The 16,376-nt window shown below is 40.1% G+C and overlaps 1 protein-coding gene across 1 annotated transcript in view; it reads right to left on the bottom strand.

Moving 5' to 3' along the window:
- diaph2 (diaphanous-related formin 2) overlaps window positions 1-16,376 on the bottom strand; it is a 370,395-nt gene that overhangs the window by 57,743 nt on the left and 296,276 nt on the right. The window contains 2 exon segments of the mRNA XM_051419022.1: window positions 1,347-1,482; window positions 9,455-9,619. Coding sequence (XP_051274982.1) covers window positions 1,347-1,482; window positions 9,455-9,619 — 301 coding nt within the window.

Here is a 16,376-nt window from a genome sequence, read left to right as displayed (position 1 = left end):
GCCATTCTTCAGCACATCTTGAATTTAAAAGTGTGTGTTCCATAACCGCCAAGGTCATTGTGATCGCGAGCGTCCAACGAGCTAGGTGTTGGTGTGGAGGACAATCCCCACTATCTCCAAGGCTGCAGGCGACGTCGCCCATGTCATCCTTATGTTTTATTCATGCGAGTCATATTATGGCATTCAGAAAGCGAGATCAAAATCTGCTCTGGCAGAAATATTTAATATCATACCTACTTCTCTACCCTTCTCCATCTGGTTAGCCAGAATGAGAGAGAAGGGTAGACAGCCTCCTTCAGCTCAGCCATGTTGGATTATTAAAAGTGAAGCTTTCAAAGAGGTCACTGCTCAGGGAAAAAAAAGGGAGGGGAAAAAAAAAACTGTAGCATGCATCAATTATCTTGGAGAGTTTGTGGCATACTGAAGACTGTCTTGTCACATTTCCCAATGTGGCTGAGCTACAGAGAGGTCCTTGGCTGGCGCTGACATTTAGAAGCTGGTGAATTGTGGAAATCTCAGTCTGTTTGTCAAAAAAAATGGACAAAAGACCACACTGACTGCTTGCAAAGGCCCTTCAGGCTTGAAATTCCTTCACAATGTCATTGGCATAACTAGACACAGGCATCTAACTCTGTCGCTCTAATTTTTCACGTCTGAACAACTGCAACTTACACTAATCAATACACGGTTTACTGGCATCGCTGGAGGACAATAGAATAATTCCAATGATTCACAACAATAAATATAGCACACTGCCTGCAAACAATCTCAGACTGGAGAAATAATCATTTTCTGTCGTATTGCTTGCACACGGCCGGTGATAAACACATAACAACAGCATGATCACGTTGGAAGTGGAACCTACAAAGCAACTTTCAGCCTCTTTTTTAAGTCTACCTCAGCTTCCTATGTTTAAATGTGCCAATACTCTGAGGGTCTTTATGTTTATTTATTACTTTATTACTTTACTCCAATATCTGGTAGTGCTACCAATTAATAACATTGATAACTATTACTTTAAATGTGTTAAATATTGTGTGGGAGAGATTGTTTCTCTCTATGTACCATGGGGGGGGGGACAAAACAAGCTAAAAGTAGCATAATCTGCCTGTTGTTTGGTAGCAGTGCATGGGCTATGAGAGTTTAGTATAAGATTTCTTCATAGCTGAAAAAGATGACTCCCCACACTCCTACACATTATCCTCTTGCTTCAGAGTTCAAATCTATGTGAAGCACAACCCCCTTTTCCACCCTCCTGTTCTCCTCCTCCTCCTCCTCCTCCTCCTAACTCCCCACCTGCCCCCCCGTCTCCGTCTCTGTGGTGGCGCAGGGAAGAAGTGGCATACCTTTGTTCATGTCAATCAGCTGCTTCTTCTTCTGCTGGCGCTCCTGCTTCTCGCGCTCTGCTTTCTCCTTCGCCAGCTTGGCTCTCTTGATCTTCTCCTCCATCTCCCTCTTCTTGTGGTTCTCCTTCACTGCTTCCTGATGAGGCACACACACAAACGCACACACAGATAAAATCAGAATCTGGCTCCTGCCACCACCACTCTTTTAGTGTCTTCACTACTGTATAGTGTTTCAGAAGCAGCAGCATGCCATCAGCAAATTCTTACCCAGAGAAGGGTTTGATAGTTCGAGATAAGCTGCTGGAATAAACAATACATCATACCTTGTGTATGGGCTTTTTAATGTAAGCATATTTGTCTGCAAATATTCTGTACTGCTTTACATATTTTCAATAACACAGACAGCTGATTTGTTGTCAATAATACATCAATATGGCTCTTTATATATATGTAAAAAGGCTAGATGATCATCACACATATGGACCATGCTAGTATATTTCCTTTGACAGTATGGGGGAGCCATTGCACGATAAAAGAAAAGCGTAGCAGGAGTGCGCCAGTCTCTGAGGAGAGAGAAAGAGATATCATCCTCCTCCTCCTCCTTCGTGACCGGCTGAAATGTCAGGAAGGAGTCAGAGAAAGAGAGATAATCAACAGTACGGATTCAGCCTTTACAAATGTGTCAGTTTGTTCTTGTGCCAACAGAGAGTAAGATGCAACCGTGTGACCTTTGGAGACAACAAAATGTTCCCCCCTCCCAGGCCTGTGGCGCAGCCCTTGACAGGACCCATCATAGGTGTTAGCGTATGTGTGTGAGAGGTCACACTGCGTGTATACATGCATATGAGCCCTATGCTGGAGTCCATGGGCATCTTTGTGCTTCTGCTCATCTGTGGCGTTCCCCCTTTATGTATGCATATGTGTGTGTGGTAGCAAGTTAAGGCATGGCCCTTGTCTGTGCACTGATATAATAAGTGGCGACAGTTAGGCCCCCCCATATAATGCCCCTGTGGTCCTGATGTGTGTGTCGTGTTGGCAGCTAAGACAGAGGGATTACAGGGATTGTGGGAAAGGAACAAGGAAAGAGCAGCTCATCATGCCAGTCAATAGTAGAGCTTTGCTCCACATCCAAGGACACGAGCCCTTATTGTCACTGTCTCCTTGTTGGATGACAAGGGCAATGAGAGGGACAGAGGGGGGGGAGAGAGAGGCAGAGATGGGGTGATGGAGGAGCCAAGTTGGGATGATAGAAAAAATCATGATTGAGAGGGAAAGCAACATAATAAGGGAGAGAGAGTGCGTTTTTGTATTATGTGCATTATGAAAATGTGGGAAGAGATGTTTTGCTTTGTCAGCTGCTACAAGTCGATGAACTGAACACTCAAAAATCAACTTACATTTTATCAGCACATCAAGGTTGTGTAAATGCTACAGCTACACTCTATAAGGGCTATTGACTACGTGCACTTTGCTGCTGTTTTGAATAGGAGTGGATGAGAGCCGTGCTGTATATTCAGTATTGAAACAGTTAACATTGTGCATTTCGTTTAAGTGATGGGCAGCTCTGGCAGCACAAATCAAATTGATTTCTGTCCTCCTCCACTGACAGGACTCAATTCATTTTGGAAGTAATATTGCTGCATTGCTCAACATCTACAGCATAAGTTGGAAGATAAATTATGCAGATTACAAATAAAATCCTGCCGGCAAAACTTATTTTAAACAAACAACTAATTCTGACTGTAAACATGATTATGCAATGTAATTATGTTGCTCTAATCACACAGCACCACTAATTACCATAGCAACAAATATGTTTTCACTGATCTCTTATTTTTCCCATACCATTCTCTTTTACTGCCCCTGTTTTGCTGTTGGCAACAACCGATTGTATCAGGTCACATTTTCTTGCCAACACTGTATATTGTAGGAGGACATACAAGAGATAAACAATCCTCATGGGATGTGTTTTCAAAGATTATCTTCACTGCAGTGAACCAGATTTAAATCTGATCGGAACATAAGACAAAAGATCTGGTTCCTCTCCACACTGCTCAGATGTTCTGTGTGAATTCCAACAATGTGGGAAAATATTTTTTGAAAAAAACCATGCGTCTCGTTTTGTCTCTTGAGAACTCTCATCTACTCGACATCAAAGTATAATATTTACAATATGATTATCAGGTAACCATGGCCTTCACACTTAATTGAGGTAAACAGTGTATAAATGTATAATATACTTTCAGTCCAACTGACAAGGACCCTTAGGTCCAGCACCACAAGAAAATTCAAATATTACATTAAAAATGATAAAGATTATGTATTATCTTTTTTTTTTTAATTAATTCTTTGAGCATCATTGAATACAACTTGCTTGAATACTTGCTTTTCTGAATATCTCAAGGCCTTCTTCAACAAATGGAACTTGCCTCAATCTGTTGATAACAGGTAGTTGTATTATTAATGTTTCTTAATAATGCTTTAAGTATAACAAATGTTGGGAGGAAGAAACATTTTATTTTATTTTTTTACTAATACATACATAATAAAAATTGTAATAATAATAAAGATTAAAACAAGAACGGTATACATACATATTTTTTTAGAAAAGGGAGAGAAATAACCCAATGGGTCAAAAGATTTCTCCCCTTTGATTATCTCCCATCCTCGGTGCTACCTAAAAACTCTAAAATAACACACTGAAACCTTGCTGTCCAGAGGCCATGTTTATGACTGGCTCTGTGCCCTGATCCCTTCTGGTGTAAAGTAGGAAAATGTGGTGGAGACACTGTATACATATTGCTCAGGGGGGTATGTAAATTCAGAGTTTTGAGTCTCAAGAAGGCAAAACAAAATGTGCGGTTTTGAATAATTGCACCTTAATGCCAGGTGGGCTTGTCAACAACACCACCGACGCTGCACATTTTCACTTTCAGGCACATAGAGGCCGTGAGACGAAGTGAGTGTATGTCACATTCATGGTCTCCTGTGTGTCTAAGATAGAGATTATAAGTGCCCCTCTCTATCTATACCTGGCTGGAAAACTGAATGCTGTGAGACCCACAGGTCCAATCTACCAACAAGGGCCAGGCAGCATTTTCCCTTTCCAGGTCTGCTCTTTCAATAATTCATGGAATGCGTTTGCTGTTCTTCCTTGACCCTGCACAACACAATACATCTCCCGCAGCATGGCTCCCCTCCCATGCATACAAGTTTGCCAGTCCAATGAGGGGGCAATGAGTATTTCCAACTGCTCAGTTGCACCAGTGATCTCACACAGAGAGTGTCACTGCTATATCTCATTTGAATTTTACAAACACTACAGCGCCTGGGCTTTAAGCAGCAAATGTGTTTATTAGCCATCTGTTACACTGTGTGCCAGGATGTGGGGGGAAATGGCTTCAAGAAGTTATAGGTTACAGATTGTGAGACTTCTGCTCTGTGGCATAGATGTATTCCCGTATTGATAGGTGACCTCCAAAAAACTGGTGCAATGACTTTTATGACTGTTTTGCACTTGTGTAAGTAAACATACTGAGAGAACATGACAGTGATTCAGCAGGAAGGTGGGGAGAGCAGCGCTTGTCAGAGCATCATCTTCAGCATTATCAGCATGATTGTGATAATTATTATCATATTGTGAAGGAATTAGCAAGCTTTAAAATATCAAATGGGCTCAAAAGTGGATGGATACACCCCCCCACACACACACACGTACGCGCACACACAGAAACACACGCAAATCATCGTTCTAATCTCATAGATGCTCTATCTTGCTACTTTGCGAACCCGGTCTGGGTCTTTTGGTCTTATTAGAAAGTCACTCAATTAACAAGGAAGACTGTTAGCTCATCCCAGCCCATCTGCTGCACTTTGATAACTCATTAATGGAAAAATCCTCATCCCCCATGCTCCTGGTCAGGATTACACATACAGCCCCTGCGATTGCATTTCACTCATACTCTATTTCAGAATATGGCAACAGCATTAAATTAACAAATTGTTGGACTCTTCGAATACTGACTCCATGTGCTGAAATCAAATAATATTTCATTGGCCACAGGAAAAAAAGAGAATAGGACGGGAGTGAGGGAGAGAAAGAGAATGAAACAGAAGGAAAATAGAGTTAATGGATTCTCTTATCAGTTACATTCAGTTCTGTGAGGACTGTCTGTCAATGCGTTTACTCAAATGCCTCATGTCGGTCGGGTGCATTAAGCCCTAGCTTTTTAGTAAAAGCAATTTAGGGTGACTGTATTGCAATGAAATTCTTTAATACTGCCGATGCTTTGTGCTGTGAATGCATTACACAGGGCAATGCAACAGAAGGAAGTTAGCGAAGATGTTTTGTCTGAGTCAAACAACTCAATGTCTCAATATTGAAATAAAATTCTGAGGCACACCAGGAATATCAAGAAGTTAAATTCAGGGCTCTTCTTTTAAATTATTAGCTGCCAAGCCGTCATAGTGTTCATTAGATTTGCTATTTGGAACAAATCAGTTATGGTTAATGTAGGTCGACTCTGTCAAAGATAAATAACGAGCAGACATCTCCCCAAAATTCCTTCAGTGACAAGAAAAGCTGAGGAGGATGCTGCAGAGGAGCTAGCTCAGTTGTTTTCACAGGGTAAGAAAATAAAACAACACTCAAGTAGAAACAACCATTGATTCCTTGTGCTCTGCAAGCAGATGGGATTAGCCTTTCTGTCAGCAAACTGAAGAGCCAAAAACTATAAATAATATCTGAAGAATATGGTGATTAAAGGATTGTTTTTATATGAATACATTAACTTATAACCACCCTCCCCCTTTTTTTTCCAACCACACCACAACACTTTATCCCACTCACTTCCCTCCCCTTATCCATAGCAGGAAAGTTTAAATCAGTAATAAAATATTCATATGCAGCTATTTGCTTGAGAGAATAATTTATTTTCTTGGGTGGATGCCTCTTTTAGAGATATGCAACTCTGGAATCCTTGAGGGAGCGTTATGTTGTGTGCTGGTGCACTTTGATCAGTGGGAATGAAAAGTTGGTTTCAGATGGGGATCAGAGTAAAGAGGGGAGACGGATTCAGACAAGGGGACCTTGCCATTCACATTAATAGATTGTGATGACTGTGAGCATGCCTTCTGGACAACATGTCATCATCCTGACACTGGGAATTTTTGGAGGTGGTGCAATGAGGGATGGATAGACTGTAAAAGGTGGAAAAGCACTTGAGTGAATGTTTAACAGACTTATCTACTCAAGAAAAAAACAACCTGTGGTGTTTACTTTGCCATTAATATTACCTCTTTAACAACCCATCTGCTCTCAGACACATTTCCTATAAGACGAGCAAGAACCAGAAGGAATATTTAGTTTTACTTAATCAAAAAAAATTCCACATTTTCCTCAATAGCTTTCTCACTTGTGTATGCTCTTTCTACTTTAATGGTAAGAATTGAGACAAACATGTAAATGTGTTATATAACCGACACAGTAAATTGCATTATAGTGTTTAGTGTCAACATATGGAATGAATTCTAAACATAATTCTTTATTTTGTGGCATGAACATGTCCCGTAATTCTAGCAGAAGGGACTATTACATATTTTCAGCCATATAGAAAATATGTTCCACTAATTTTCTTTTTTGTTAATAATTTTAAAATCTCAGGTGGAAAGTGAAACGCAATTTCATCTACTTTAGGACTTGAACATCTTTTCTCCTCTCTAGACTCATTACCCTCACCAAAATCCAGCAATATCTGCAATGCCCTGTACTGACATCACATGCGCACACACATACACACAAGAAGTTGCAAGCTAATGAAACTATGTTTAACAGGTTAAGAAGCTTGCCCAAGACTCTTTTATCAGTAAGACACAGACATTATACATTCGCCTATTCTCAGCATTTCTACATTTGAATAATATATTCTAATCTGTTTTATAACTTTGTCTTTTTCTAACAGCTCCCAAGTCAGTACTTAGAAAAATAATAAAAAGTTCACAAGTATCTGCTCTAAAAAAATAATTTTGTTCTGCAGGTTTAAGCATCTGACACTTAGTATACACAGTAATACTTATTTTTTTATTTTATTTTTCTATATATTTTTGGGACTTTCAGCTATTGGATAGGACAGCTGAAGATTGACAGGAAAGGGGAGAGAGAGAGAGAGAGAGAGAGAGAGAGAGAGAGAGAGAGAGAGAGAGAGGGGATGACATGCAGCAAAGGGCCACAGGTCGGACACGTAACCATGGCCACCGCAGCAAGGACACAGCGCCGGCACATGGCGCACCAGCTCCACCAGGAGAGCCACAGGGTCCTCCAGCATTTTTGCTTCTTATTTGGATTTACAGTACAGTACATTGTGAGCTTCTATTCATACTACCTAAATTATAATAAATACATTTCTATTCTTCTGTATTCATGCAATGTGCTTTAAAAAAACAGGGCCTAACTTGATAAATGTTGTGAATATATTTGCATATGATATACAGTATATTCAGATTTAAAACATATGCCAGATGACTGATGGACCTAAGTTATCTTAAATAAAGTTATCAAGAATGCTCCCCTGAAACACATTTTTTTGCAATAGAAAGTATCAGCGCTAAGTGCCTCTATGTAGCATATATAATTAGTACATTTAGACCTTTTTTAGACTCTATGCCCAAATCCGTTTTTTAGCATATCCAGTTTGATTTTAGAAAGTCTGGATGGCAAATTTTGTAAATCGGATTCAAACCACATTTGGAAGGGGTGTTAAAAACTATTTCTATAGAGGAGTCTCAGTCCAGATGCTCTGGCCGCTCAAACCGGATTTCGAAGTGTCTTTTGTGTTACTCGCAATGTGACACACAACGACAATGTCAAATTCAGTTTGACAGAAGTGCATCAGAGTGGCCAGTTCTGCTCCACGACCTGAATGCGCAATTGTTTGGAAGGCGAGATGATAAATCTCCATTTCTCATGTTTCTGAGTTGGATAAGCCGCATCACCAGCGTATGTAGTTACTGATGCCTATGTCGTTACCATAGCAACTCATGCAGATGGTTGGTAATGTCTGGACAAACAATTCCGATCTGATCACTTGCAAATAGCAGTGCAGATCTGACTGGAGAAACAAATCTGAACAATTATAATGTTTTGTAAAAGACTATAATAATAAGATTGTTGTAAGCAGATATAAAGACAGTGTTTATTAATGGACAGTATCAATCAGCAATACTAACTTCTCCTATGGGGACATATTTTATAAAGCCTCTACATATGGTTGTCCACAGGGAAACACATTGATGAGTGCTTATACCTGCTTACAACCTAATTATAGTCTATTATAAACCATTTATTACATGTTTATATACTAATACTGATTATAAATTGGAAATTGGGAAAATTAAAGCAAATGATACCAAGAAGATACCTATATTCAAAACCTTCCAGACTAAGATGGCATTGAAAAAAGTAAAAACTTTAGTGACAAAAAAGAGGTTCAGTTAGTGATAGTGCGGAAAAAAGAGGCAGACACAGTGGCATTATGACCTACTAAAAAATGACACGAGCAGGGAAATTGTACAGCAGGTGAGCGTGGTTACATTCTTACAGTGCAAGAACTTAAAAGGAATTGGAAAAGCATATCAAGGCCAACCAAGGGAATAGAACGAGAAAAATATGTGGCCAGAAAACACGGTGCATTCTCCCAAAACAAAATCTTTTTTTATGATGAGGAAAGTGGTCTGAGAAGATAACCCTGACAATGTCATAGTGAGGTCACTGGGGTTAAATTGGACTGAAGCATAGGGAAAATTTGATTATTACTGACACTATTATTTTTCAATATATATATTTTATATAACTCAGGACTCATTGAAAGTTTGAGGAAAATGCGCACGTTTCACACAAAAATTCTGTTCTCATTTGTTACACTTTAATGACACCCCCAATGTGTGTGTGTGAGAGAGAGAGAGAGAGAGAGAGAGAGAGAGAGAGAGAGAGAGAGTGTGGAAAAGAATGTGCGTGTGTGGGTGGTGGCTTCTGTTAGTCTGTATGTGTCTACTGTGAAGGAGCAGTAAATATGACACTTTTCATATACATAAAGTATAAACTATATACTCACCATGAAGAGGATGCGAAAGTTGGCCAGCTCTCCAAAGAAATCCTCCACACTGACGGAATGGGGGTCAAAGGCAAAATAGCTCCCTATGCTCTCGTAGAGCTTTTGCATGTTCTTGTGCATCGTGGACAGTTTTTCATACTGTTCCCGGGAATGCTTGCAGAAGCCGTGAGAAGTACAGAGTCAAGGGAAAATGAGAAATACATGTCTCACACACAGACACAGACAAAACACATTTAAAATCTACTGTAATCAGCAATATAATGACACCTCAAAAATATGTTCATCTGTGGAAAAAACAAGCCATTGTGAGAAATGATCACTTCAGAAGCTTTATGGCATTCAAAAAGCCCACCTATGTCAAGGTCAGCAAAACAAAACACTGGATAAAGAAGGGTCAGAGACAATCTAATGTGCCATTACAATAACCTCTCCAACTCACTTTGGAGTCAATGGCATGGTGAGCTAATAGCTGCAGCCCTGGAGTAATGGAAAGGTGTTTTGTAGTCAGCAGCATGACACAGATGGTTGCTGGAAAAGCTGATTGCAGTCATTGTTCTATTGTTTCTCCCAACAACAGTGGGGTCAGGTTGTTTTGAACCTCACAGCTCACGTCGCACTGTGTAATTTACTGAACAGGCGAAGCACTTTTCTCCTGGTGAATGGCTATTGACAGCCGGCATCAGTTAAGCATTATCACAGCAGCCACTGACCTCATGGAGACTGTGCTTGGAAACTCCAAGACTCACACACCCTGGGTGAGAAGAGGACAACACGACTTCACACAACACAGAAATGATATAGCTTGTATACACGTGTACATACTTGCAAACACAGACTAATTAATAAAAAAAATAAAAAATAAAAAAATACCCACAGTATAAACTCCAAACCATTGGTAGTTTCAATGTATCAGCAATGGTGTCCAACACCTGCTGTGTCCCCAATCATTTTCATCTTCATTCTTAAGAGGCTGTAGTTATTATAGCTATAACGTCTGCAATAGCTCAAAGCTCATCACTATGATGTGAAATTAAATTATTACAAATTTGGTTTTATTTCTTTAGCTCTGGCCATCAGTTCTATTAGTTATGATAATATAGTGCTTAAACGTAATTGCTGAGATCTCGGGATGTGGCAACATTTCTAAAAATAGGCCCAATGGAGCAACAGGGATGAATATTCAGATCAGTTAAAGGACTGGTCTGTAAGATGTAGTGGCATCTAGTGGTGAAGCTGCAGACTGCAACTACTTGAACATCGCTTGTGTCTGTGTTTGACAATGGGAATGACAACGGGCTGTGAATAGGAGAAAATATCGCTAAATAAGGCCATATCTAAAGTACAGCCAGTGTTTGGTTTGTCCTTTCTGGGCTTCTGTAGCCTATATTTAGATGATTGCACACAAATGAAAACATACCTATGAATTGTATTTTCCATTTCTGATAATAGATAGTCCTAAATATTACATACTGGACCTTTAAAACATTAAAAATTAGGTTTTAATGTTTTAATGCATTAGCTACTGCTTTATTTCAGGTAAAACTAAAGGGAGCACACCGGAAATGTCGTTTATAATAGGGAAACTGTGAGAGTGCACAACTACGTTAAATAAGTTTTATCTTGAAAAGAAATTTGACTAACCTATGACTTTGTTTACAACATATCTAGTCGCTGTTTAAAGATTTTACAAATTACTTTGGTGAGTACGATGTAATCATAACAGAGAGAACCGATGGCCAGAGCAAGAAAATAACACCCACATTGCACTAAACCATAATTTTCCTTTAAGAGTTTAACAATAGGTTTTATGTGTCAATATCTCTGTTTCAAACATTTGAGTTCTGTGTCAATAATTCACTGTTTCAGTAAATACAGTGCATGAACTGGTCAGTAAAGTGGCTGTTGAACAAAGGGCTCTGCATGGCCAGACGTGACAAAACACCTGATCAATTAGGTTAAAGGTATAATACGAATGAGTCTGATTGAACACGTTTCTTCGTCAAATTAAATATGTGTGATCTGTGAATTGATTTTGATGTATTCTGGAATTTAACTGATAATAAATGAATTGACACGGTTATGGTCGAGCGATAAAGAGAAGCATGAGTCAGATACTTTGCTTCTACATGTCGTGCTTACTTACTAAGGAAGCAGCTTCTTGTTCTAAGCTTCATGGGTACAGTTCTAAGCAATTTGTACTCATATGCAGTCGCCTTGGCAACATACACAGGCTGGTGGTACAGCATGTGTCCTGTGACTGTCATGGCTAAACAGTTATCAAGACATTGTTCTTTGTGAGCAATCTTCCATTATCATGTTTTTTTTACCCTGCCATTCATGTACCGTTTTGTTTGTTCTGTCATCTTGGTAGACATCCATGTTGAGGTCCAGGGATTGTTTTGTGTCCCTAGGCAAGATATTAACCCAGATGTGTATATAAATAAAACATTCACATATTCCTGTATTTGTGTGATGTATTTGTGCCCTTACTGTACATTATATTCACATGTAAGCGTGTACTGTATGTGTGAAAAGGCCTTTGTGTAGCTGAGAGGGAATAAAGGCACTGACAGGGGAGGCTGGTTACATTATCTCCCTGCAATCTTGTGTTTACCAAAACACAGCAGCAATGGCACAGTGCAGGTTAGCAGCATACCCACACACGGGTGGACGATGGACGGACTCATCTTTCCGTCTTCCCTCTTCCCTGTCTCTATCTCCTTGTCTGCCTGGACCTGATTTATCCCCCTTGCTTCTGTCAGCCTGCCTTTATCTCTTCCTTTGTCCACCTCCCCCTCACTCCACTTGTGTATGAAAACTCAGGGGCCCGACAGATAGATGTAAAAGTAAAACTTTGCCAAAGAAAGACATCTTTTTAACATCAAAACTCCTGACGGTGTACTGGAGTTGTATTTGTTTGTTAAAGTCTTAAAATGATCCCTGTAAAGAAGAAATCCCTTTCTAGGGACCAATCTACCACGGACAACGCCATATGGTTCAGAGTCATTTATTAGTGAAACTCAACCTCAGTGCTTCACCCAAAAATACTACGGCAGTCAGTTTTGAGCGCTAGACTGAGACTCATTTAAAATGCCCCCTCGCAACAATGCCTAATTGGTCAGAATGGAAAACTGACTCCAAAGGATTAAATGATAATTACAAAATCATGAAAAAAATCAATATTTATAATGCTGAACTGAACATCGAAGGATCAGCAACAGGTTCTTGCTAAAAAGCAAGCCAAATATTACGATGTCAATTTAACAGTAAAACACATGTTGATATACACTGTGGAGTGGAATCAATTTGTCCACAGTGCCTTTAGCTGAGGAAATGCTCAGTCCATAACTGTTGCCTCCCTTGCAGAATGGTAGTTAAAAAACATTGCGGCAGTGGTTACTTTTGGTGCTTGTTGTGGCTCAGTTTCTTTTTCTCCTCTCTCTCTCTCTCTCTATTTTAGACTCTCTCCCACACATTCAAATACACATGTATGCACATGCACAGTGGTAGCTGTGTCCCGCTGGGGACTGGACTGAGGCTGGCTGGGTTTTCGCTCCTTGTATTTCCACATCAAAGACATGTCATATTGATGGAGCCTGACACACATTATCCTGCAGCAACACAACCGGTACGGTAGAGCCTTCATCGAACACACACACACACACACACACACACACACACACACACAAACACACACACACACACACACACACACAGAATGAACAGGAAAATACACACACATGTATTATATATATACATATACTACACATGCACACAGACACACTGTTTTTTGTCTCTGTCCAGTTGTCCGTTACTCATTTCTTTCCCATAGTTTCCCACAGTCACTGCTGCCTTTATTGTCTCTCCTTCTCCAAAGATACATCTTTTTTTCTATTTCTTCTTCTTTCTTCCTGTCCACCACTGTCTCTTTCAAACACATTCCCTTTATAATTCTCTTTCTACATTCCCCCCTTGATATTCTCTCCATTAAATTCTCTCACTCAATCCAGAACTCCCATCTTTCTCTCCTACTCAGAGTGAACTTTCAGAAGTATGCTGTCTGAGCTGTGTCTGGTATTCACGTCACTTGGGCTCGAAACAGAGCAGAGAGCAGAGCCGATGGATCTCAAGGTAAAGCATCATGCAGCCTTTGGTTGCCCCGACACTGTTTGTCAGTCTCTGCTCTCCTTCTCTAGCTGTCCTCAGAGATGTGCTCCCGCCTGCACTTCCTGTGCACTGAACCTCACCAACGCACAGGAAGACAATTGCTCCAGGGCTGGAGGGCTTGATGTTGCAAATGTCGATGCTACCAAAGATATCTGTGGAGTGCTTACTGGATTTAATGCTAATGTTCAGATTACAACACTTAATTTTGCAAATACAGGCATGTCATAGCTCTGTGCCTTCTGCTTTTTTGCATAGGAATAACTTTTAAAGATTATTTAAAATATGGCTGTAAAATAAACAATTATAGCTCACCAAGGCACTAAACATATCACACTAAAGCTTGGCTTACACAACTCGTTTCTGACAGCGTCATATCTGACAGTGCTGATTTACAAAGACAATGTCAGATGTGAAATGTGATGTCAATGCCAGTGCTCTGCTAGTTCATGTTTTTATAATTCTCTCTCTCAAATCTCCGGTTGTTGCCAAAACCAACCCTGTCCTTGTAGAAAATCTAGAATTAGTTCTTTGTCCTGCCACAGTGTCCTCATTACTGTGTTTAATCAGTCACTTTTTTATCTGTGTGGTTGACGTGCCAGAAAGGGTACATTTAACATCAGTAAGCTGCGATTAAGGGCGCTCATTTTTAACACCACAAAGTGACATCAAAATCATATCCAAGTCAGACTTACCCTAGATGTTAAAAAAAAGGGGAAAAAAAGAAGCAGCTTTTTCTGGAGGCAGACTCCATTCAAATTCATGATAAAAACTGAGAGAAAGAGGAGAAAAATCCATTTATGAGCCAAAATAAAGTTAAAACAGTCTTCACAATGGCCACCTATGAGGATGGCAATAAATTACCTGGTTTGTTTACCTGTGCGCATGAGAGAGTTATTAAAGTGCTGCATAAAACCCTACAGTGGGGGCCCAAAAAGCCTCCTTAATAAATCTCCTGTAACCTAGTTGCATTAATGTTTATTTAATGCTTTTCCTATGTGCTTGCTGGCCCCTCCATCCAAGGCCCCACACTAAGCCTGCTTTTCTCCAAACCCCACCATCCCTGCTCCCTTTATCCCCATACCTACTGCCAACAGCCCCTGTGGGCCAAATTACACCAAAGCTGCCCACTGACTGGACACAACCCGTCATGTTGAGAGCGAGAGCGGGATGAGAGAGGGATGAAGGAATGGAGTGCAGTGGCAGGGCATAGAGGGAGAGAGAGAGAGACCACAACATATTAGATGTAAAGTAATTCTAACCACTCAAATCTTATCTTATTGCTTATAATAAATCTTAAATTCTTTGTGTTGGCTGCTTCTTTTTATGGCTAGCACCTCTTTTTTCCAAGTTTATACAGAAAGAATGTTTTAGGAGAATAAGTGGGAGAAAGACAAAGGCGAGGCTTCATTACTACTGTGTTGTTAAGGTTTACAATGATCTTTTCCCCCATTAGTTAAGAACTGACACTCCATACACTGTAAATCAGGTCCTTAAGTAAGGAGGACAGGACCGTTCTGTTGAGTGCGGCGATACAAGCAGAGGAAGGTCCGTAGGGAAAGCAGGAAAGAGGCTGACAGCGTCCTGAGTTTGGGCCATGGCACAGACACTGGGGCTCTCAGAAGGAATTAGCAGAACAGCCAGTCTTGGGAAATTGGGATGTGACCTGGTGCTAAGGTGAAGAGAGGGAGGAGGGAGAGTATAGTGAAGACAGGGAGGGCGAGAAAAAGGAGTGTTCTGAAAGTACTGAATAGAATAGAAAAGAACTCCGATTTCATTTTCAGAGAATAGTTACTATCCATAAATATCATTTAACGACACGGTAAGTCTAGCTGTGCTGATCTTTTATTTAAGGAACTACACCGACTCAGTCCAGGGATATAAGTTCTGAGAGAAACCAAAAGTCCAGAACCAACAAACCAACAGTGTAGTTAGCCAGAAAGGTGCCTTGCAAGCTAGCATGTTCACAGTGATAATGTTAAAGTGGTGATGTTTAGCAGATAGTGTTTACCATGCTCACTATCTTATTTAGCAAAGTAAGATTTACTGATTTGAAAATTAGGGGAAATATGAGGACATCACTTAAGTTATTGCAATTCATCATCATCATCTAGGGATCATCAATGTCTGTGCCAAAAACCAAGGCAATCCATCCAATAGTCATCAAGACATTTCACTCCAACCCATTGTGGAGCTAAAGCAAAAGTCCTTCTGGGAAACATGAATGTTTGAACCACACTGTCTGGGAAACATGAAAGTCAGCACCAGATTTCATTGCCATCCATCCAACATTTGTGGAGATATTTTCCTCTGGATCAAAGTGGTAGAACGACTAACTGACCAACGGACGGGTCAACATTGTCTTTCCTCAACTGTGGCAACTAAAAATCTCTTAGAAGCCAGTTGTCTAGGTTCTTTGAACAAGACAGCCAACCTTCATTTGATAACTGATTACACACAACTATAGATAAAAGACTTAAATATAAAAAAAAAGAACAAGAGAGAATGAGTTTTAGGCCCTTGCAATCTCAACTCATGTGAAATGGGAGCCTGTTTGTTGTGCACAAGAATAAAGAATTCAAGTCAGGTTCATTTCACATGGTGAAAATAATTAAATCTGTACCAAACTGAATGCCTAGTGAAACAATACTCTCTGAAAATTGCTGGACTTTGTCCAAAGTAATCAAAACAACACCTTGGATGAAAATCAACGGTGTGCCATCATGAAACTCTATCCCGTTGATCCATCTTTGTCACT

This window comes from Dicentrarchus labrax, unplaced genomic scaffold (genome assembly GCF_905237075.1).
Source record: "Dicentrarchus labrax unplaced genomic scaffold, dlabrax2021, whole genome shotgun sequence".
NCBI classification, from domain to species: domain Eukaryota; kingdom Metazoa; phylum Chordata; class Actinopteri; family Moronidae; genus Dicentrarchus; species Dicentrarchus labrax.
The sequence above is the reverse complement of the archived record's forward strand: the minus strand, read 5'-3'. Positions and strand labels throughout refer to the sequence as shown.